This window comes from Monodon monoceros, unplaced genomic scaffold (assembly GCF_005190385.1).
Source record: "Monodon monoceros isolate NGI ecotype Baffin Bay Population unplaced genomic scaffold, NGI_Narwhal_1 Super_Scaffold_18, whole genome shotgun sequence".
NCBI classification, from domain to species: Eukaryota; Metazoa; Chordata; class Mammalia; order Artiodactyla; family Monodontidae; genus Monodon; species Monodon monoceros.
Genome location: NW_021703774.1, coordinates 154400925 through 154416326, shown reverse-complemented (window position 1 = coordinate 154416326; position 15402 = coordinate 154400925). Strand labels below are relative to the sequence as shown.

General features: G+C 47.9%; 1 protein-coding gene across 2 annotated transcripts in view; it reads right to left on the bottom strand.

The window, feature by feature from the left end:
• CSMD2 (CUB and Sushi multiple domains 2) overlaps positions 1-15402 on the bottom strand; it is a 665093-nt gene that overhangs the window by 232912 nt on the left and 416779 nt on the right. For both annotated transcript variants that reach the window (XM_029230811.1, XM_029230813.1), the window contains exons 15-18: positions 13478-13672; positions 2031-2169; positions 945-1132; positions 71-259 (exon numbers count right to left, since the gene is read on the bottom strand). In XM_029230811.1, coding sequence (XP_029086644.1) covers positions 71-259; positions 945-1132; positions 2031-2169; positions 13478-13672 — 711 coding nt within the window. The remainder of the gene's footprint in view (positions 1-70; positions 260-944; positions 1133-2030; positions 2170-13477; positions 13673-15402) is intronic.

Below are 15402 nucleotides of genomic sequence, written 5' to 3'. Positions count from 1 at the left end.
GGTCAGTGCCTGTATTTTCAGGGCAGGAAAGGAGTCCTCTACTTTAGCGCCCCCTGCTGGTATGTCTCACCTTCACAGCTGGGCAGGGCCCGGCTCCACTGGAAGTTGGGCTCACACTCCAGGGGCTCCCCGTCGCTTAGTGTGTAGCCCGAGTCACAGCTGAAGGTCACCAGGGCGCCCACGTAGAAGTCATTCCCATGACGCTGCCCATTGACGGGGATCCCTGGATCCAGACAGTGGTCTGACTGCAGTGTTATAGCTGGAATAGAGAGCCCACAGCTGGAACAGCTCACTGTGAGCATAGAGGGACCCCAGCTGACTCACAAAGGGATGGGGGAGAGAGCCCTGATTGAGAGAAGGCTGGAGTTGTCATCTGCCCCCTCCTCAAATGTGGCTGTCAGTATCTGCTGAGGGTATCTGAAGACCCATCTGTCAGGGAGAACAACCTGTCTTCATCATTTGTTCGTTCATCATTCAGTAACCACCAGTGAGGTGTCCCCTGTGGCTTAGACGCCATGCTCAGGGTTATGGATATGAACACAGGTGAGAAAACGACCCTCTTCTCATGGTGCTCTCGGCCCTAAGTTACTAGAGTGGCCTGCAAAGAATCGAATCAACAAGCTCTTCCAATTGAGGCATGAGCGATGAATGCAGGTGATGAGAGAGGGCGAGGGAGCGGGAGATGGCATCTCACTCCAACATCACCATCTGTCCCCAGAGTGCCCAGCATGGTGGCGCCCAGTCATCTGCACACAGAGGGGGACCTTCCATTCTTTCTAAAGTTGAGCTCTGAGAGAGATGCTGAGAACAGGCAGCACCTCCCGAGGAGCACAGCCTAAGTGAGAACGCCACGGCGACGCGGCCGAGCGGGACCTCCTGGTGGAGCTCAGCCCTTGGTCCTTTCCGCACACAGCCGACCCTGTCACTGGCGCCCCGACACTCACTCTCATAGCGGAGCTGGAAGCCGATGTCCGAGTGACTCTTGTCGGTGGAGAAGAGGAGGTGGAGGCAGTTGCTGGTGCTGATGAGGAACTGGGGCACCTGGGTCCCGTGGTAAACTCCGATCAAGGGCGCCGAGTGCGTCCGTCCATCTCGCACTTCCAGAGTGTCATAGTTGACCTCAGTTTTAAATCTGCCGCAGATGGAAGTGAAGACGTCTTGAGAAACTTCATTAATTTGCAAATGACAAAAGGCCCTGCCTGACCTGGGCTTCAGAACAAGGGGATTTTGGCAGGCTGGGAGATTTTAGTATAATCTGCACACATTTACTGGAGATGTGGGAGGACCTTCCCTCCTGTGTTGAACCCTCCTCCTCCTGTGGTTGGAGGTGGCTTTCCCAGTCCTCTCTGTGGCCTGGGCTGTGACCCATCTTCAGACCTAGAGGCACAGTGACTAGCCTCATGGGGGTCAGAATGTTCTAGGCCAGGGGTCAGTAAACTACAGCCGCAGGGCCAGTTCTGGTCTAGAGTCTGTTCTTGGCTGGCCTAAGGGCTAAGAATGTTTTTTACGTTTATAAAGCAGTATTTTTTTTTTTTTTTAAAAGCAAAGACTATGCAACAGATATCAGCAAGTGTCCCATGAAACCTAAAGTATTTACTACCTGGCCCTTCACAGAAAAGTTTGCAACAGCTATTCTACACCATGAACGCTTCGTCTAGAAGAAGTTTGTGTTCATACTTGGGTGGCTACTTCCCCCACCCGAGGGGCACAGCCAGGGTGGGAGTTAGAAGTGGGGCATATGAGCACGATTCGGGTCAGAGGTGAGAAGACCGCCTTCCCACACTGGAAATGCTCCTCAGATACTAACAGTCCCCTAAACATCACAGACCCCGCTACTGAGATGGAACCAAGGCCAAGGGCAAAGCCAGTGCAGCCTGTCCCCACCCCACCCAGGGCAGCCACTCGAGTGTTCTCTGACCTCGTTGACGTTCCAGCATCGGTGCTGGTCCGTCACCCACCCCAGCTTCCCTCCCACACCACCGCAGAGATATCACTCCTCACCCCCACCCCCAGGTTGTGGTTACAAGCACCTGTCAAAGGTGATTTTGATGGGGTAGCCTGGCTGGGCTTCAATCACCCAGGCACAGCTCAGGGCATCCTTGTAGAAGCCAGGCCAGCCCGGAGACAGGATGGTGCCGCTGGGTGAAGTCAGATGACCGCCGCAGGGAGCTGGGGGGACAGAAGGGAGAGAAGCAGGTTTCTTGGGGGGACAGATAAATAAACAAAAAAATCTCTCTATAAAACGTGTCTGCCAGCAAGTACTGTTTTTGTTTTTATGGAGAATTACATAAACTGTATAAACTGTGAGCTCTGTCTTTTGGGTCCTTTACGGATATGCCCAGTTATATCACTTGGCGTTTTATGAAGGGCCAGAGGGGAGGAATGAAAAGAATCCTTTAAACAAAGTCCTTTGCCATTCTAGTGGTGCGGAAGTACAACTAATATTTGGGTCACACTGGTTCTCTCTTTGCTCCTGACTCAATCATCAGGCCTCTGGCAGAGGCATAAGCCCGGCCCACCCTGGCACAGCTGGCACCCGGTGCTCTGGCCCAGGAGCACACAGCCCGCTCCGCTGTGAGCTCCCTGAGCGCAGGGGCCGTATAATTTGTCTTATGTCTTGGCACACGGGTGTCCCTCAGTGACCACCGCTTGAATGAATAAATGAGTGGATGGAAGGATGAGCGTAGTCACGGCAGGTAAAGCCACAAGACCCCCAGGGTTCAGGCACCCCTCACGCTGGCTCTGAGCTTGCAAACCCTGTTATCTCAGTCCTTTGGCCTCTCTCTGCCCATGCTCCCATCCCTTAGTTTCCCATTCCATTCTCTCCCATCTTTCCCATCACTCCTGCCTCTTCCTGTAGCCAGACCCTTGGCCCTGTGGTGGTCATTAGAGCTGCTCCAGTGCTCTGCCTGCAGGCCACGTGGCTGGATCTCATCGTCCACCCTTTTGTGTCCATGTAGGCAAGGCCACGTGACTGCCTTGACCAATCCATCGAGGGGGGAAGTGATGCGTGTCCCATCCACATGGGAACGTGAAGAGCCAGCGTGTGACCTGCAGCTTGTGACTGTGAAAGTCTAGAAGGAAGTACCATCAGCCTGGGCCTCTAAGTGACCCTGAGGAGAAGAGCCCCGTGACCCAGGTTACACATGTAGCCTGAGTGGTCTGCGTGAGAGCGAAACTCCTGTGTTTAAGCCACTGAGATTCTGGGGTTGTTTGTTAGTCTAACCTCGCCCACCCTGAGAAGGCACCTCCCTCCCCTCACCACGAGCACCAAAGCCACTGCCGCTGTCACCACCACGGCCATGGACTGAGAGCCCGCTCCCGTCACACGCCGAGCTTCACATGTCTACCATGTTTGATCTTCACAAAACACAAACCCTGTGAGGAGGGTGCTATTATTTACTCCATTTTACAGCTAAGAAAGTGGAGCCTTATGGAGAATCAGTAACTAGCCCTTGCTAACTAGGGTTAGCAAGTGGTAGAACTTGGATTCAGACCTAGGAAGATAGCATAAAACCAGAGATCGTACCCTAAGCAGCATCCCAGTTTTAAAAGAAACCCTGCTTCCTTGGGATCCCCTTACTGCGGTGCTACCAGATGCCCAAAATGCGCTGAACAGGACTGGAAAGGAAAGGGGATGAGGAGCTCCCAACACTCCTATCCCTGCAAAATTTTGGCAAATTTCCCCAAGTAATCATAAAACACAGGCAAATGTACCACACCTTTCCTCTCTCAATTCTGCAGCATTCCTGAAAATATCTAAAATAACTGTCAAGCATTCTTAATAGTAAATTCTATTAGAAAGTTTAACTAACAAAGAAGACAAAAGAATAATAATGATGTTAATAGTAGACAACTCATACCGATGACTTACGATGCTACCTGCTTTACACGTGTTATCTCATTAAAAAAATTTTTTTTTATTGTGGTAGAAGTCACACAATATAAACCATATTATTTTAACCATATTTAACTGTTCAGTTCGGTGGCACTAAGTATATTCTCACTGTTGTGCAACTCTCACCATCATCCATCTCCCGAATTTTTCACCTTCCTAAACTGAAACTCTGTCCCCATGAAACACTAACCCCCCATTCCTCCTCCCCACGCCCCCCACCCTCCCGCCCCTGGCATCTACCAAGGTATTTTCTGTCTCTATGACTTTGACTATTCTTGGTACTTCGTATAAGTGGGATCAAACAGTATTTGTCTGCAACTATTGTATGTTGGAATGCATTTTTAAGGTTAACTTAATATTTGTCCTGCAAACAGACTGTACCTTCTTTTTTTCCCCCCTGTGCTATACAGTAGGCCCTCACCAGCCATCTGCTTCATACATGGTAGTGTACATACGTCAGTCCCAGTCTTCCAGTCCATCCCACCCAATCCATCCCACGTGTTATCTCATTAAAATGTGCACCGCATTTATGAAGTTGTCCCCATTTTACAGAGGAGAAAACTGAGGCTAAGTAGGCTGACAGACTAGATGAAGAGCTAATAAAGTTAGAGCAGAGCTTTAACCTCAAGACCTCTGTCTCCAAATCCCCCTGCAGCACGACACCAACAGCTGATAGGTATGAACCCACTGCTAGTGAGTTTACTATGTGTTGGGCTTAACGTGGATTATCCTTGTGACAACTGCAACATTAAAAGGTATATAACCATTATTATCCTGATTTTATAGGCGGGGATTATTATCCCATTTTCAGTAAGTTGAGGCTTGGAGAACCTGAGAAATTACATAGCACCTCTATCAAACACTGAAAGCATAAATTGCCTATAGGTATTGTTATCTCCTGAGTAACCTGTTTTCAAAACCCATCCATCCATGGCACTGAAACTACTAATACTTTGCTCTACTCTTCCAATGGACTTGTGAGACCTTGGAGGTGGGGAGGGGCATGCCTGCTGCGTGTGCCTGGGTTCCCAGGCAGGCACAGAGCCTCAGAAGAGAGTGGGGACTTTCTCGTGGCTCCCATTCAGCACAGGCCCAGCCTCTTTGGTTGCTGGACTGTGATGTTGTCACTCACTTTGCAGGAAGCCATAGATCACAGAGTCACTGTTGCCTGACAAGGCTACTCTCTATTCAGTCTTATACATCAACAAAGCCCTATCTAAACTTTCCAGAGAAGGAAACTCAAATCTTTCCTTTGTTGGCCACCATTTTGTTTTCTTTCTCTGCTGTATCGTTTTATCACTATGGCTAGTTCCTCTCTTCTCTGCTCAGGTGATTGGCAAACAACCTGTCCATTCATTGAATCCTTCACTCTCTCTAGTTAATCTTCATATCCCAGGGTGGTGGCTGCCAGGCTGGGAGAAGGAGGGGAGGATTCCTAAGTGCAGTGTCTCTTTAACATTTGAGACGATGCTCAACCTCCCTCTTACTGAGAAAATAAATACAAATCAAAACTCTACTGAGAAATTGTTTCTCATCCATCAGGTAGGGAAAAATGCAAAAAGTCTGATGACTCGTGAAGCCGAGGGAAAGCAGGAATTCTAGTACTTTCCTGCTGGACATGCAGAAGAGCACAAACCCTATGCAGGGAAATTTGGTAGCATCCAGCAAAATTCATAGGCATTTATTCCCTCACCCAGCAACTCTACTTCTAGAACTCTATCCCAAAGATACACTGGCAAAAATATGCAAAGACATATATATGTACCAGGCTACATAACGCAGTACTATTTATAACAGCCAAAGAATGGAAACAGCCAGAATGCTCAGCAATAGGGAGCTGACTAAATGAATTGGGGTAATCAACAACAGGGACAATTTATGCAGCTATAAAACAAGAATAAGGAACGTTCTATATAATGTCATGGAGTGGTCCCCAGAATATTTTATTAAGTGAATAAAAGCAAGATACAGCAGCAAAAGCAAGGGTAATGATTCCATTTAGCTAAGAAAAGGGTGGGAGACACACACATATTTTCTCATATTAACAATCAATGAAAGGGCAAACTCAAAATGCAAAAGATTACCTAGGGATGGGGGGAGGGGCCAGGGTAGAGGGGATAGAGATAGAAGTTAGACTTTCTCAGAATATACCTTCTTTTAGAGGTTTAGCTTTGGAACTATGTAAATATTTTACATAATGAAAAAAGATTTAAATTTGATAAGCAATTTCTCAAATCTTAAAAGCAGTGTAAAATAAATGAATATAATACTGTTTCAGTTGGTAGCATAATCACACGTGAAGGAACTAGTTAAAGAGATTTTCAAACACAGCAATTTGATAGTCCATCCCTAGTAGGATGTACAGACAAGAAGAATTGAAAGGAAAAGCACACAAATGATTTTCAGTAATCGTATTGCTGTTGGTAGTATTGGTATTACAATTTGAGACTCCTGGGTGTATATTAAGGAATATGGGAAATTATGTTGGTGTTGAGAACCTGGATTACCAGCAAGAGTGAAAGAAGATACAGATACGACATCAAGGAAGTTCAGTGAAAAAGAAAAAATGTTCCTACATTGGAAATGAAATGAACCCATGATGCATTTTTATCTTTCAAAAAGTATTTCTTAGCTCCGTTCATTGTAAAGGCTTAGAAATGAGGACCTACTCAGTAATAAGCAGAGCCAGTGCCCAGATTCTGAATATCATTTCTCACTAAAAGGAACCAGGACTCCTTGGAGAAACAGCTGATTTTAGGTCAGGGACAGAAAATGTACAAGATGAGGTTGGGCCAATTTCAAAAGGCTCCCGCCGGCCAATGGGATGATCTGAGCATTGACTACAGTAATAACTGCAATGGATTTAAATGCATAAAATATGTTTCAGTCCTTTGGATTGTAATGCTATTAAAAAAATGTTCAACTTTGGAAGACGTTAGAGTCAACCCATTCATACGAAAACTGGTAAATAAAGGAAAATAATTAAGTATTTCTCCTGTCTTTCCTGTATGAACTATACCACAGGGTAACCAAATAGTTGATCAGGGCAAGTTTTCCGTAAGTATTCCAGCTTATAAAAGAAGAGATGGAATGTTACCATTTTGTAATCTCTAGGCTATGATCACTGATGTCTCCTAACATCACCCAAAGAGAAACAACTAGACATTACATGCATCTGATGGAGGCATAGAGCCCTGCCTGTAAAATATTCTGGCCAAACACCAGAACCTGAATCTGATTAGGCTTCTAGAACTTACTGCCAATTAAAGGAAATGTAAGAGAGAGAGGATCATGTTAAACAACCTCCTAGGGATGTAATCGCCAAAATCCAGACTGCAGGAGGCTACTCAGGATAAACAACCTGGCTTCCTCAACAAAAATATCGCAAGAGGGTGGGAAGACACCTACAGATTAAAAAGGACTTGAGACATACAGCCTCACTAGGGCTCTGACTTCTTAAAAAATACTATGAAAGAAAGGGATAGATAATCATGAAAACTTGGTTGTATTAAGCAATTATTTTCATAATTTTAAGATAATAGCATGGTGGTTCTGTTTCAAGGAGGTCTTTTCATCCATTAGAAATATACACTAAAATGTTGTGCATGAAATATTATGCCTGAAATTTGCTTCACAATAATCCCAGAGCAGGGTAATGGTGGGAGATACTGGTAATGCAGAGGGTATGAATGAAATGAAATAGGCCGTGAGTTTATAATTGTTGAAGCCAGGTGATGGGTACACGGGGTTCGCTATACTATTCTCTCTGTTTGAAATTTTCCATTAAAATTGTTAGGGTGAAAAGAAGGATATACATATAGATACACACACACACACGCACACACACACATGGAAAAGACAAAAAAAGAGGAGAGGGTCCTGCCTTGAACAGAGAGAAGAATTCAGCAATAAGACAAAAGAGGTACCCAGTGCCTTATCCCAGTGCCAGGCACAGAGTAGGTGCTCAATAAATAGTTTGTGGAAGGAACGAAATACTGCATTGTGTGCCCCCTCAAATTCACAGGTTGAAACCGTAACTCCCATGTGACTGGCTTTGGAGATGGGCCTTTAAGGACATAACGACAGTGAAATGAGGGCATAAGGATGGGACCTAATCCAAAAGAACCGGTGTCCTTACAAGAAGAAGAAACATCAGGAGTGCACGTACACAGAGAAAAAGGCCATGTGAGGACACAGCAAGAAGATGGCCATCTGCTAGCTAAGGAGAGAGGTGTCGGGAGAAAGCAACCCTGCCGGCTCCTTGATCTTGGACCTCCAGCATTCAGGACCATGAGAAAACACATTTCTGTTGTTTATGTCACCCATTTTGTGGTATGTTGTTATGGCAGCACGAGATGGCTAATGCGCTGGGCTTCTGAGGAGGGGCTGGTGCCCCTGTGAGGGAGGATCCACCTCTCCTGACCTTGGATGCTATAGTTGTACGAGGCAAAGGGCAGTTGGGGGTGGTGATGGGATAGAGTGATGCTGGGAACTCACGCTCCCTGAGCCCTCACTGGCCGCATGCTAATTGATGTGTGCTTCTGCTTTTCCTGTATGTTCACCCTCACAGCAAACTTTAAGGTGGGTACTGGCATTAGCCTCATTTCCTAGTTGAGGAAACGGGTACAGAGGGCTTAGGTAACTGGTCCAGAAACACACAGCAGGGAGGCAGCAGGGCCAGGATTTAAACCCAGGCAGTCTGGCTCCAGAGCCTCCATTTCTAACCACTACGGGTGGACGTGGGAATGCACCCCCTCCCACCCCCACCCCCACCCCCGACTACTGCCCTCAAAGGGGTCTCAGTGTGAATATCTAGAAGCAGTGGAAGCTTCTCCCTTGACTCCCTCCAGCGCTGCCTCCCCACTACCGCCCCCCGCCCCCCCATACCCCTCACCACCTATCCTCCACCATTCTATGGTAGAGCAAAAGGAGAATGAACTTTGGAGACAGACCGCATTTGGTGGTTCAAAGTGATCGTTTGGTATCAAAATATCTGGATTTGAATCCGGACTCTCCCGTTCACTTAGCTGTGTGATCTTGGTCAAGTTACTTAACCACTCTGTGCTTCAGTTTCCTTACCTGTGAAGTGAGGATCATAACAGTACCTCCCCTGTAGGGTCATCATGAAGATGTAATACAACAGTGCGTGTAAAGCAGTTGGCCTAGTATTTAGCACATAGTAAGTGCTCAATTATTACTAGCTGGGTAATCGCAGGCAAGTCAATTCACCTTGCTGGTTTGCAGATTTCTCATGCATAGAGCATAATAATCTTTCTCACAAGAGTGACAAGAAGATTAAATGAAATAATGTTAGAAACTCAGTAACTACCCTTCTCCCTCAGAGGCCTAAATGAACTACCACCATCACTTAGACTCCTCTTGTGGGAGTGGGGAGAACTGACCTTTCTTTTTTGGAAGACTTTTTAAAAAATTATAAAAATAACACATTTATTTTACATACGGAGAGAAAAAAATGTGGACGTGTCTACACCAAAGCGTTACGCCATTTTTCTCTGGGGAGTGGGATTAGGAAATGAATATTTCCACTTTAACTTTATTGCACTTGTGTATTGTTTACATTTTTTACAACTACCAAGTATTACTTTAAAAATGAAAATACATACACACTGTAGATAATTTATCTCCTTTTTTCCCATGTATTTCTTTTAAACAGCATATTTTTTTAAACCCAGTTTGAGAGTCTTTGTCTTCTAATAGGGAATGTAATTACCTTTATTATCATAACTGATACGTTTGTCTTACTGCTGTCATTTTGTTTTATGCTGTCCATTTCTCATGCTTCCACGTGGTGTCCTGTTTCCTTTGTCTTTTGTGACAGGCAATATGTTTCCTTTCGTTTTAATTTTCTACTGGGATATGGAAAGTAGAAAACCTGCTTGTCATCCTATTTGTGGATGCTTTTACGTCTTTTACAAATATGTTTGAAATTATATTCTCTCTAGTGATATAATTCAAGAAAAATACAGTAACGGGGTAGCCAAGAGCCTGGGTTTGGATTCTGGTTCTGTCACTTACAAGCTGGGAGGACCCTGGGCAAGTGACTTAGCTTCTCTGTGCTTTAATGGGACAATAACAACACCTGCTACCTAGACTGGTACCTGGCTGAAATGAGGTGACACCTGTAAACCACCTACCGTAGTGATGTATAATTAGTTCGTTCTTCCTTAAAAGAGACAAGGAAGAGATGAATGCGGGGGTGAGAACCATGCGTTCCTTTGTAGCTGTTTCACTACTTGGAAGTCTTTCTTAGGAAATTCCTGATTTTAAACATATGGATCTCTTATGTCCTCTGTTCTGTAGGTCAGGGGTCAGCAAACTACAGCCCGGGGGCCAAATCCGACCCATTCATTTCTGTTTGGTCAAAGCTGTTTTTGCATAACGATGGCAGAGTTGAGGGGAGATCTTAGGGCCCTCAAAGCTGAAAGCACTTCCTAGCTAGCCCTTTAAGAAAAAGTTTGCCGACTTCTGCTTTAGATCAGCTAGATGATCATCCTTCTTTCTAAATTTAGGAGAAGAAGCCATTTTCTCCCTTGTCCTTTTATAGCCTCTCAAAAGCTAAGAGGCTTTTAGCATATATTAAAAGATTTTTTAAAAGTCCATTAGCTTCCACATTTAATTGTCCACAAGGTGGGGATACTTAATCAAAAACAAAGCTAGAAAAAATGGAAAGACAAAGATGCTGATTACAAAGCAGGGTTCTTCCAAGGCTCAACCCAGGAGGGAAAGGGGCCAAGGAGGGGCCAGATTCCAGGAGCTTCTTACCCTGTCTGCTCTACGGTTTCAAGTCCAGAATTGGCCACCCTAGGTGGCGTCCGGCTCTCACTCTGGCTCTCTAACCTGCTGCTCCCCAGGTCTCCGGAAACCAGGTTGGTATCAAATGCCCATCATTCTAAGAAGACTGAGCAGACTCCCCTTGTGCCAAGTCAGCATCTCTCCAACAGGCTGCCCCCTTATCTCTGGTTGTCCACTGTCCCCCAACCTAAGCATTTTCCCCTCCAGGGACAGAACGAATGAGACAGCTCTAATTTCAAAATTAAGACTCAGCCTATGAAGCAGTGAACCGCTTTAAGGTCCTTTAATGAAGGTCGAGTTCTCTTGCACATTCACTCATGGTCTGGAGTGGTTCACTGCACCGGCAGAACTATGGTCTAGGAGCACCTGATTCAGAAAAGTGGAGGAGGGTTCTGTAGTTACCAAGTCGTGATCCCTCTCAGGGGGGTCAACTGCACTGGGACTGAGCCCCCACAGGCTCAGGGGCACTGTGGTCTGGGCTTCTGCCCCCGGAAGTCCTATAGTCTTGGTTGGGAGATAGGGCCAAGAATCTTGGAACTGGTAAAGAAAAATGTAGTCACGGTGAGACCAAATATCTGATAGGGTGGTCCGGCGGTGGCCCACAGAGCAAGGGATCCAGGAGGAAGGAGAGATCAGGTGAGTGGGAGACAGCAGGGAAGATGTCCTGGGTGAGATGGACCACGAGGAAAACCAAAGAAGTCAGAGGAGGTTGACGAGCATGAGGGAGAATGGGGGGCCCAGCTTGTAGGAAAGGTGAGACCACTGACCGACAAGCCCCCAGACCCTGGGCTCTGCCTCACCCCCAAACAACCCCATCAGACACGAGTGGTTATGCCCCTGCTGCCGACAAGGGAGCCACCCAACCCATCGGGTCCACAACTGGGAGGGGGCAGAGACAGGAGTTTCACGGTTCCCTGACACCAAAGCTTATGCTGTTTCCAAAAGTGCTCGCTCTGCTGGGTAAAAACAGCAGAGGAGGTTGTGTGGACGTGGTTGTGTGACCGTGGAGGGCAGGAAGACGCCTGTTTGCGTCGCGGCTGGAGCAGGCACCTGGAAGGACGAACCACCACGTGATCCCCCGAAGTGGACCGATATACACCTGATGATGTCAGGGATGATGAAAATCAGTGGCTACCACGCTCACAGCCAACGCTGACTGAGCGCTGCCCCTCTGCCAGGCACTGCTCCAGGGGCGGTGCCTGCCCACGACCACCCTGTGAGGGGGCTCCCATTATGAACTGCACTTTACAGATGGGGCAGCTGAGGCACAGAGAAGTCAAGTAACTTGGCCCCGGCGACTCAGCGGGTAAGTTTCAGGGAGGAGACAAAACGCAGTCTGGTGAGAGTCAGGGCTCTGGAGGCCATGAGGGAGGCTCTAACCTAGTTAAAAAGTCATTCATTCATTCATTCAGTGATTGATCAACCAGTATTGACTGAGCATCTAGCAGGCATCAAGCAATATGCCAGCTGTGGGGATACGAGCCCAAGGAAGATTCCCTAACCTCACGGAGCTTACACACCAGCAAGAGCATGGCTAACACTTATGCTAGGAACTCGCTCTCTGCCAGGAAGTGCCCTTTACATGTGCATCTTATTATCATCTCCCCACTTGTTTTTTAGCTGAAGAAAAACAAACAAACCAGAGGCTCAGAGGGAAAAAGGCGACTCGCCAGGATTCCAGCCCAGGTCCCTCTGACTCGACGGCCCACCTTGACGCCACCCTCTCTGCCTTGGACCCTGTGCCCTTGGTGGTCTCTCCTCCCCGCTCCCCCTGCCTGTCAGCTCTGGGGCAGCGGTCGCCCCGAGGCACGCCTCCCTCGCTGCTCTGCTCTCCTGTCCTTCCCCCTTGCTGGCCGGGGTGCTTGGATTTGGGTCTGGGGACTGCGTATAGAGAGGTCCCTTAGGTCGCTACCCTCTATCCATCACGCGAGGTAAGAGGAAGGCGCTTTCTGGGTCCCAGAAGCAGGGAACTGCAGCCCTTGCCTCCACTGTCACTGCCTTCAAGGGGTCTGTGGGAGACTCACTTTTCACCCATTATTCACAAGTATTTATCGAGGGCCTATTCTGTGCCAGGCATTGTGCTTGGTGCACAAGTTTTACATAATTCCTGCCCTTAAGAAGCTTAATTTGTGTTTTCCATGCCTGCAGTTGGGGGGACCAGATGGCTAGCCTCTGAAACTGAGTCAAAACCTGTCTGCGTGGCAAGGCAGGACTGAGGAGACACCATAACAACCCCTGTGCTTGCTTCAAGCTGTGTCTTTTTTCTGGCTGGTCTGCCCCTGGTCTCCTGGAGATTCACTGCAAGGATTATCAAGGCAGCATTTAACAGGGACACCAAGGCCAAGCCTGGGAGATGTCCCAGGGAATTGGGGGAAATTAGCATGTGGAGAAGGAAAGAGTGGCAGGCAGCTTGAAAGACACGCAAACTCACAGCTCTGCCAACACTGCTTCAGGCTGATGGAGCTCCCCTGTGCAGGAGCTGGGAGCGGGGCTCCTAATGGCTGTGATACTGAGAGCATTCCCAGTTGAAAGAAGAGTGTTTTTGATGCCTGACAGTCTAGAACCAGCATTTCTCCTGTTTAATCTCTGGTTAGAATTCAAATTTCTGTGCATTGTGGTTCTGTAAAGCCCCGGCCATTCTGGGGTGAGGATGAGAGGGTGGTCCCATGTCCTGGGAGAAGAGGACGACTGGGGTTTGGGCCACTCGGTCCCCCTCCTCAGCCTCTCTGGCTGACAGCCCCGGCCCCCGGCCCGGCAGGCACGCACCTTCACACCGCAGCACGGCACTGTTCCAGACCACGCTGCCCTCCTTCAGGATGCAGGTGATGGCCTCTGAACCCTGAGTCCCGAGGAAGCCTTCATCGCAGAGGAAGGAGATGGAGCTTCCCAGCTGGAGGCTGTCACCAAACCGTTTGCCGTTTACTGGAACGCCCGGATCTGGACACTCATTGTGTCGAAAAGCTGTGTGGATACGGGTCAAGGATGGGATTAGACAGAGCTGGCGTGCAGATGGACCCCCAAAGAAAATAAGCTTCATTATCAAATAAGCTCCCCCACTTCCCCAAGAGCCTGGCATGCTGGGGGGAGAGCTACATACCCTAGAACCACACTGGGCACAAAGAAGCTACTTGTTAAACTTATCTCCTGCCTGCCTGAGCACCGAATCCAACTTCTTTCTAAAGCACATTTATAGATCAGGCAGCGGGGCTGTTTCTCCTGTTGGCTCATTTACACCAAATAATGATTCTGTGACGTAGGTATTATTACCCCAGTTTACAAATGAGGAAACTGACCCTCAACACGGTTAAGGAGCAGATCTGTGTCCTTAATGTCAAATCCATTCCATGCGTCCCCACCTTCAGATAGCTATGGGATCATTTATGTTGCAGGAAAACCGGGCTCTAAATCCTGTGACACTAATAGATACCAAGCACCATAAAGTAGGTGCCCTGGAATTAACCCTGTCTGAAGCCATTCCCTTCATTTCCTCGCCCCTTGTCAGGCTGCCTCTCACTCTGCCCAGACAATTGCTAATACCATGGTGGTGGTGGTGGGGGGGGGGGGGGGGGGAGGAAAGAGTCAGAACACTTGTGGGTTTAATCAAGCTCTGCCTCTTATTAGTTACATGGTTCTGGGCAACTTATGTAATCTTGCTGAGCCTCTGTTTCCTAACCTATAAAATGGGCCGTTCTGAGATAGGAATAACATGAAAGGTGATTCGAATTTGCAAGTGGCGAATGCTTGGTAAGCACCTGACGGGTGGTCAGTGCCCCTTAAGTCTGTGCTCCCTTCCTTCTTCCTGTTCCCAACCTTCCTCCAACAGGGGTGCCCAGTTCTCACACTCCAGTCTGAGGCCACGCCCTATTTGCATCCCTGCTGTTTTAAGGACGGTGGCTTCCCAGTGGAGACCAGGCTCCACGGCTGCGAGGGCATGGGCCACTTTAGAGGCCTCTGAGATTCCCTAGTGACCGAAACACTTGCACAGTCAGAAACAGAAGCAGCCCTGGAGGCTGTCAGGTCATCTTGCTGGAAGCAAACCTGGTGATCCTTCCTACTGAAGCTGGGCTGAGGGAGCATCTGACACAGAGACGATCTGAATGATCCCAGCTGAGCCCTGAACCCCTTCCCTCTGAAATGCAATCTTAAGTCAGCCTAGACATCAGTCTCCCAACCTTTCCTCATTAGGAACTTATGACCATGAGCTTGCCCTCACATTTAGAAACATGGGGTGGGAAGAAAAGTGGCACTTGGGGCCCATAAGTCCAGGCGTTTGTCTATTCAAAACCCTGTCAGTCACACAGACACACACACACACACACACACACACACACGTGTACACACTGAGCAGGGATATGCAGCTATTTCCAATACCTTGAAGGAAATGCTCTAAGTCAAGGATTTAAACACTGCCCAGTTCTACCTGTGTACCTTTTCAATCTGTTTCCTGGCAGGTGAAAGGGGACAGACCTTAGCTTAGGAAGTTTCTGTTGCGGGGTTGGCAGTGATGCCCGCAGGATGCCCCCACAGTAGGTGCTGAGTAAACAGCAGCTACTCTCATCTTTGTCCAAAATACTCACGTGGAAGAAGGTTTCCTCCAAGGAGCTCTGGAGGTGGAAACAGGATCCCTGAGCCTTGTTACTGGGACACAGATTTCAGGTCATCGTGAGGGGAAGCCCCGAGTGTTCTCTAAC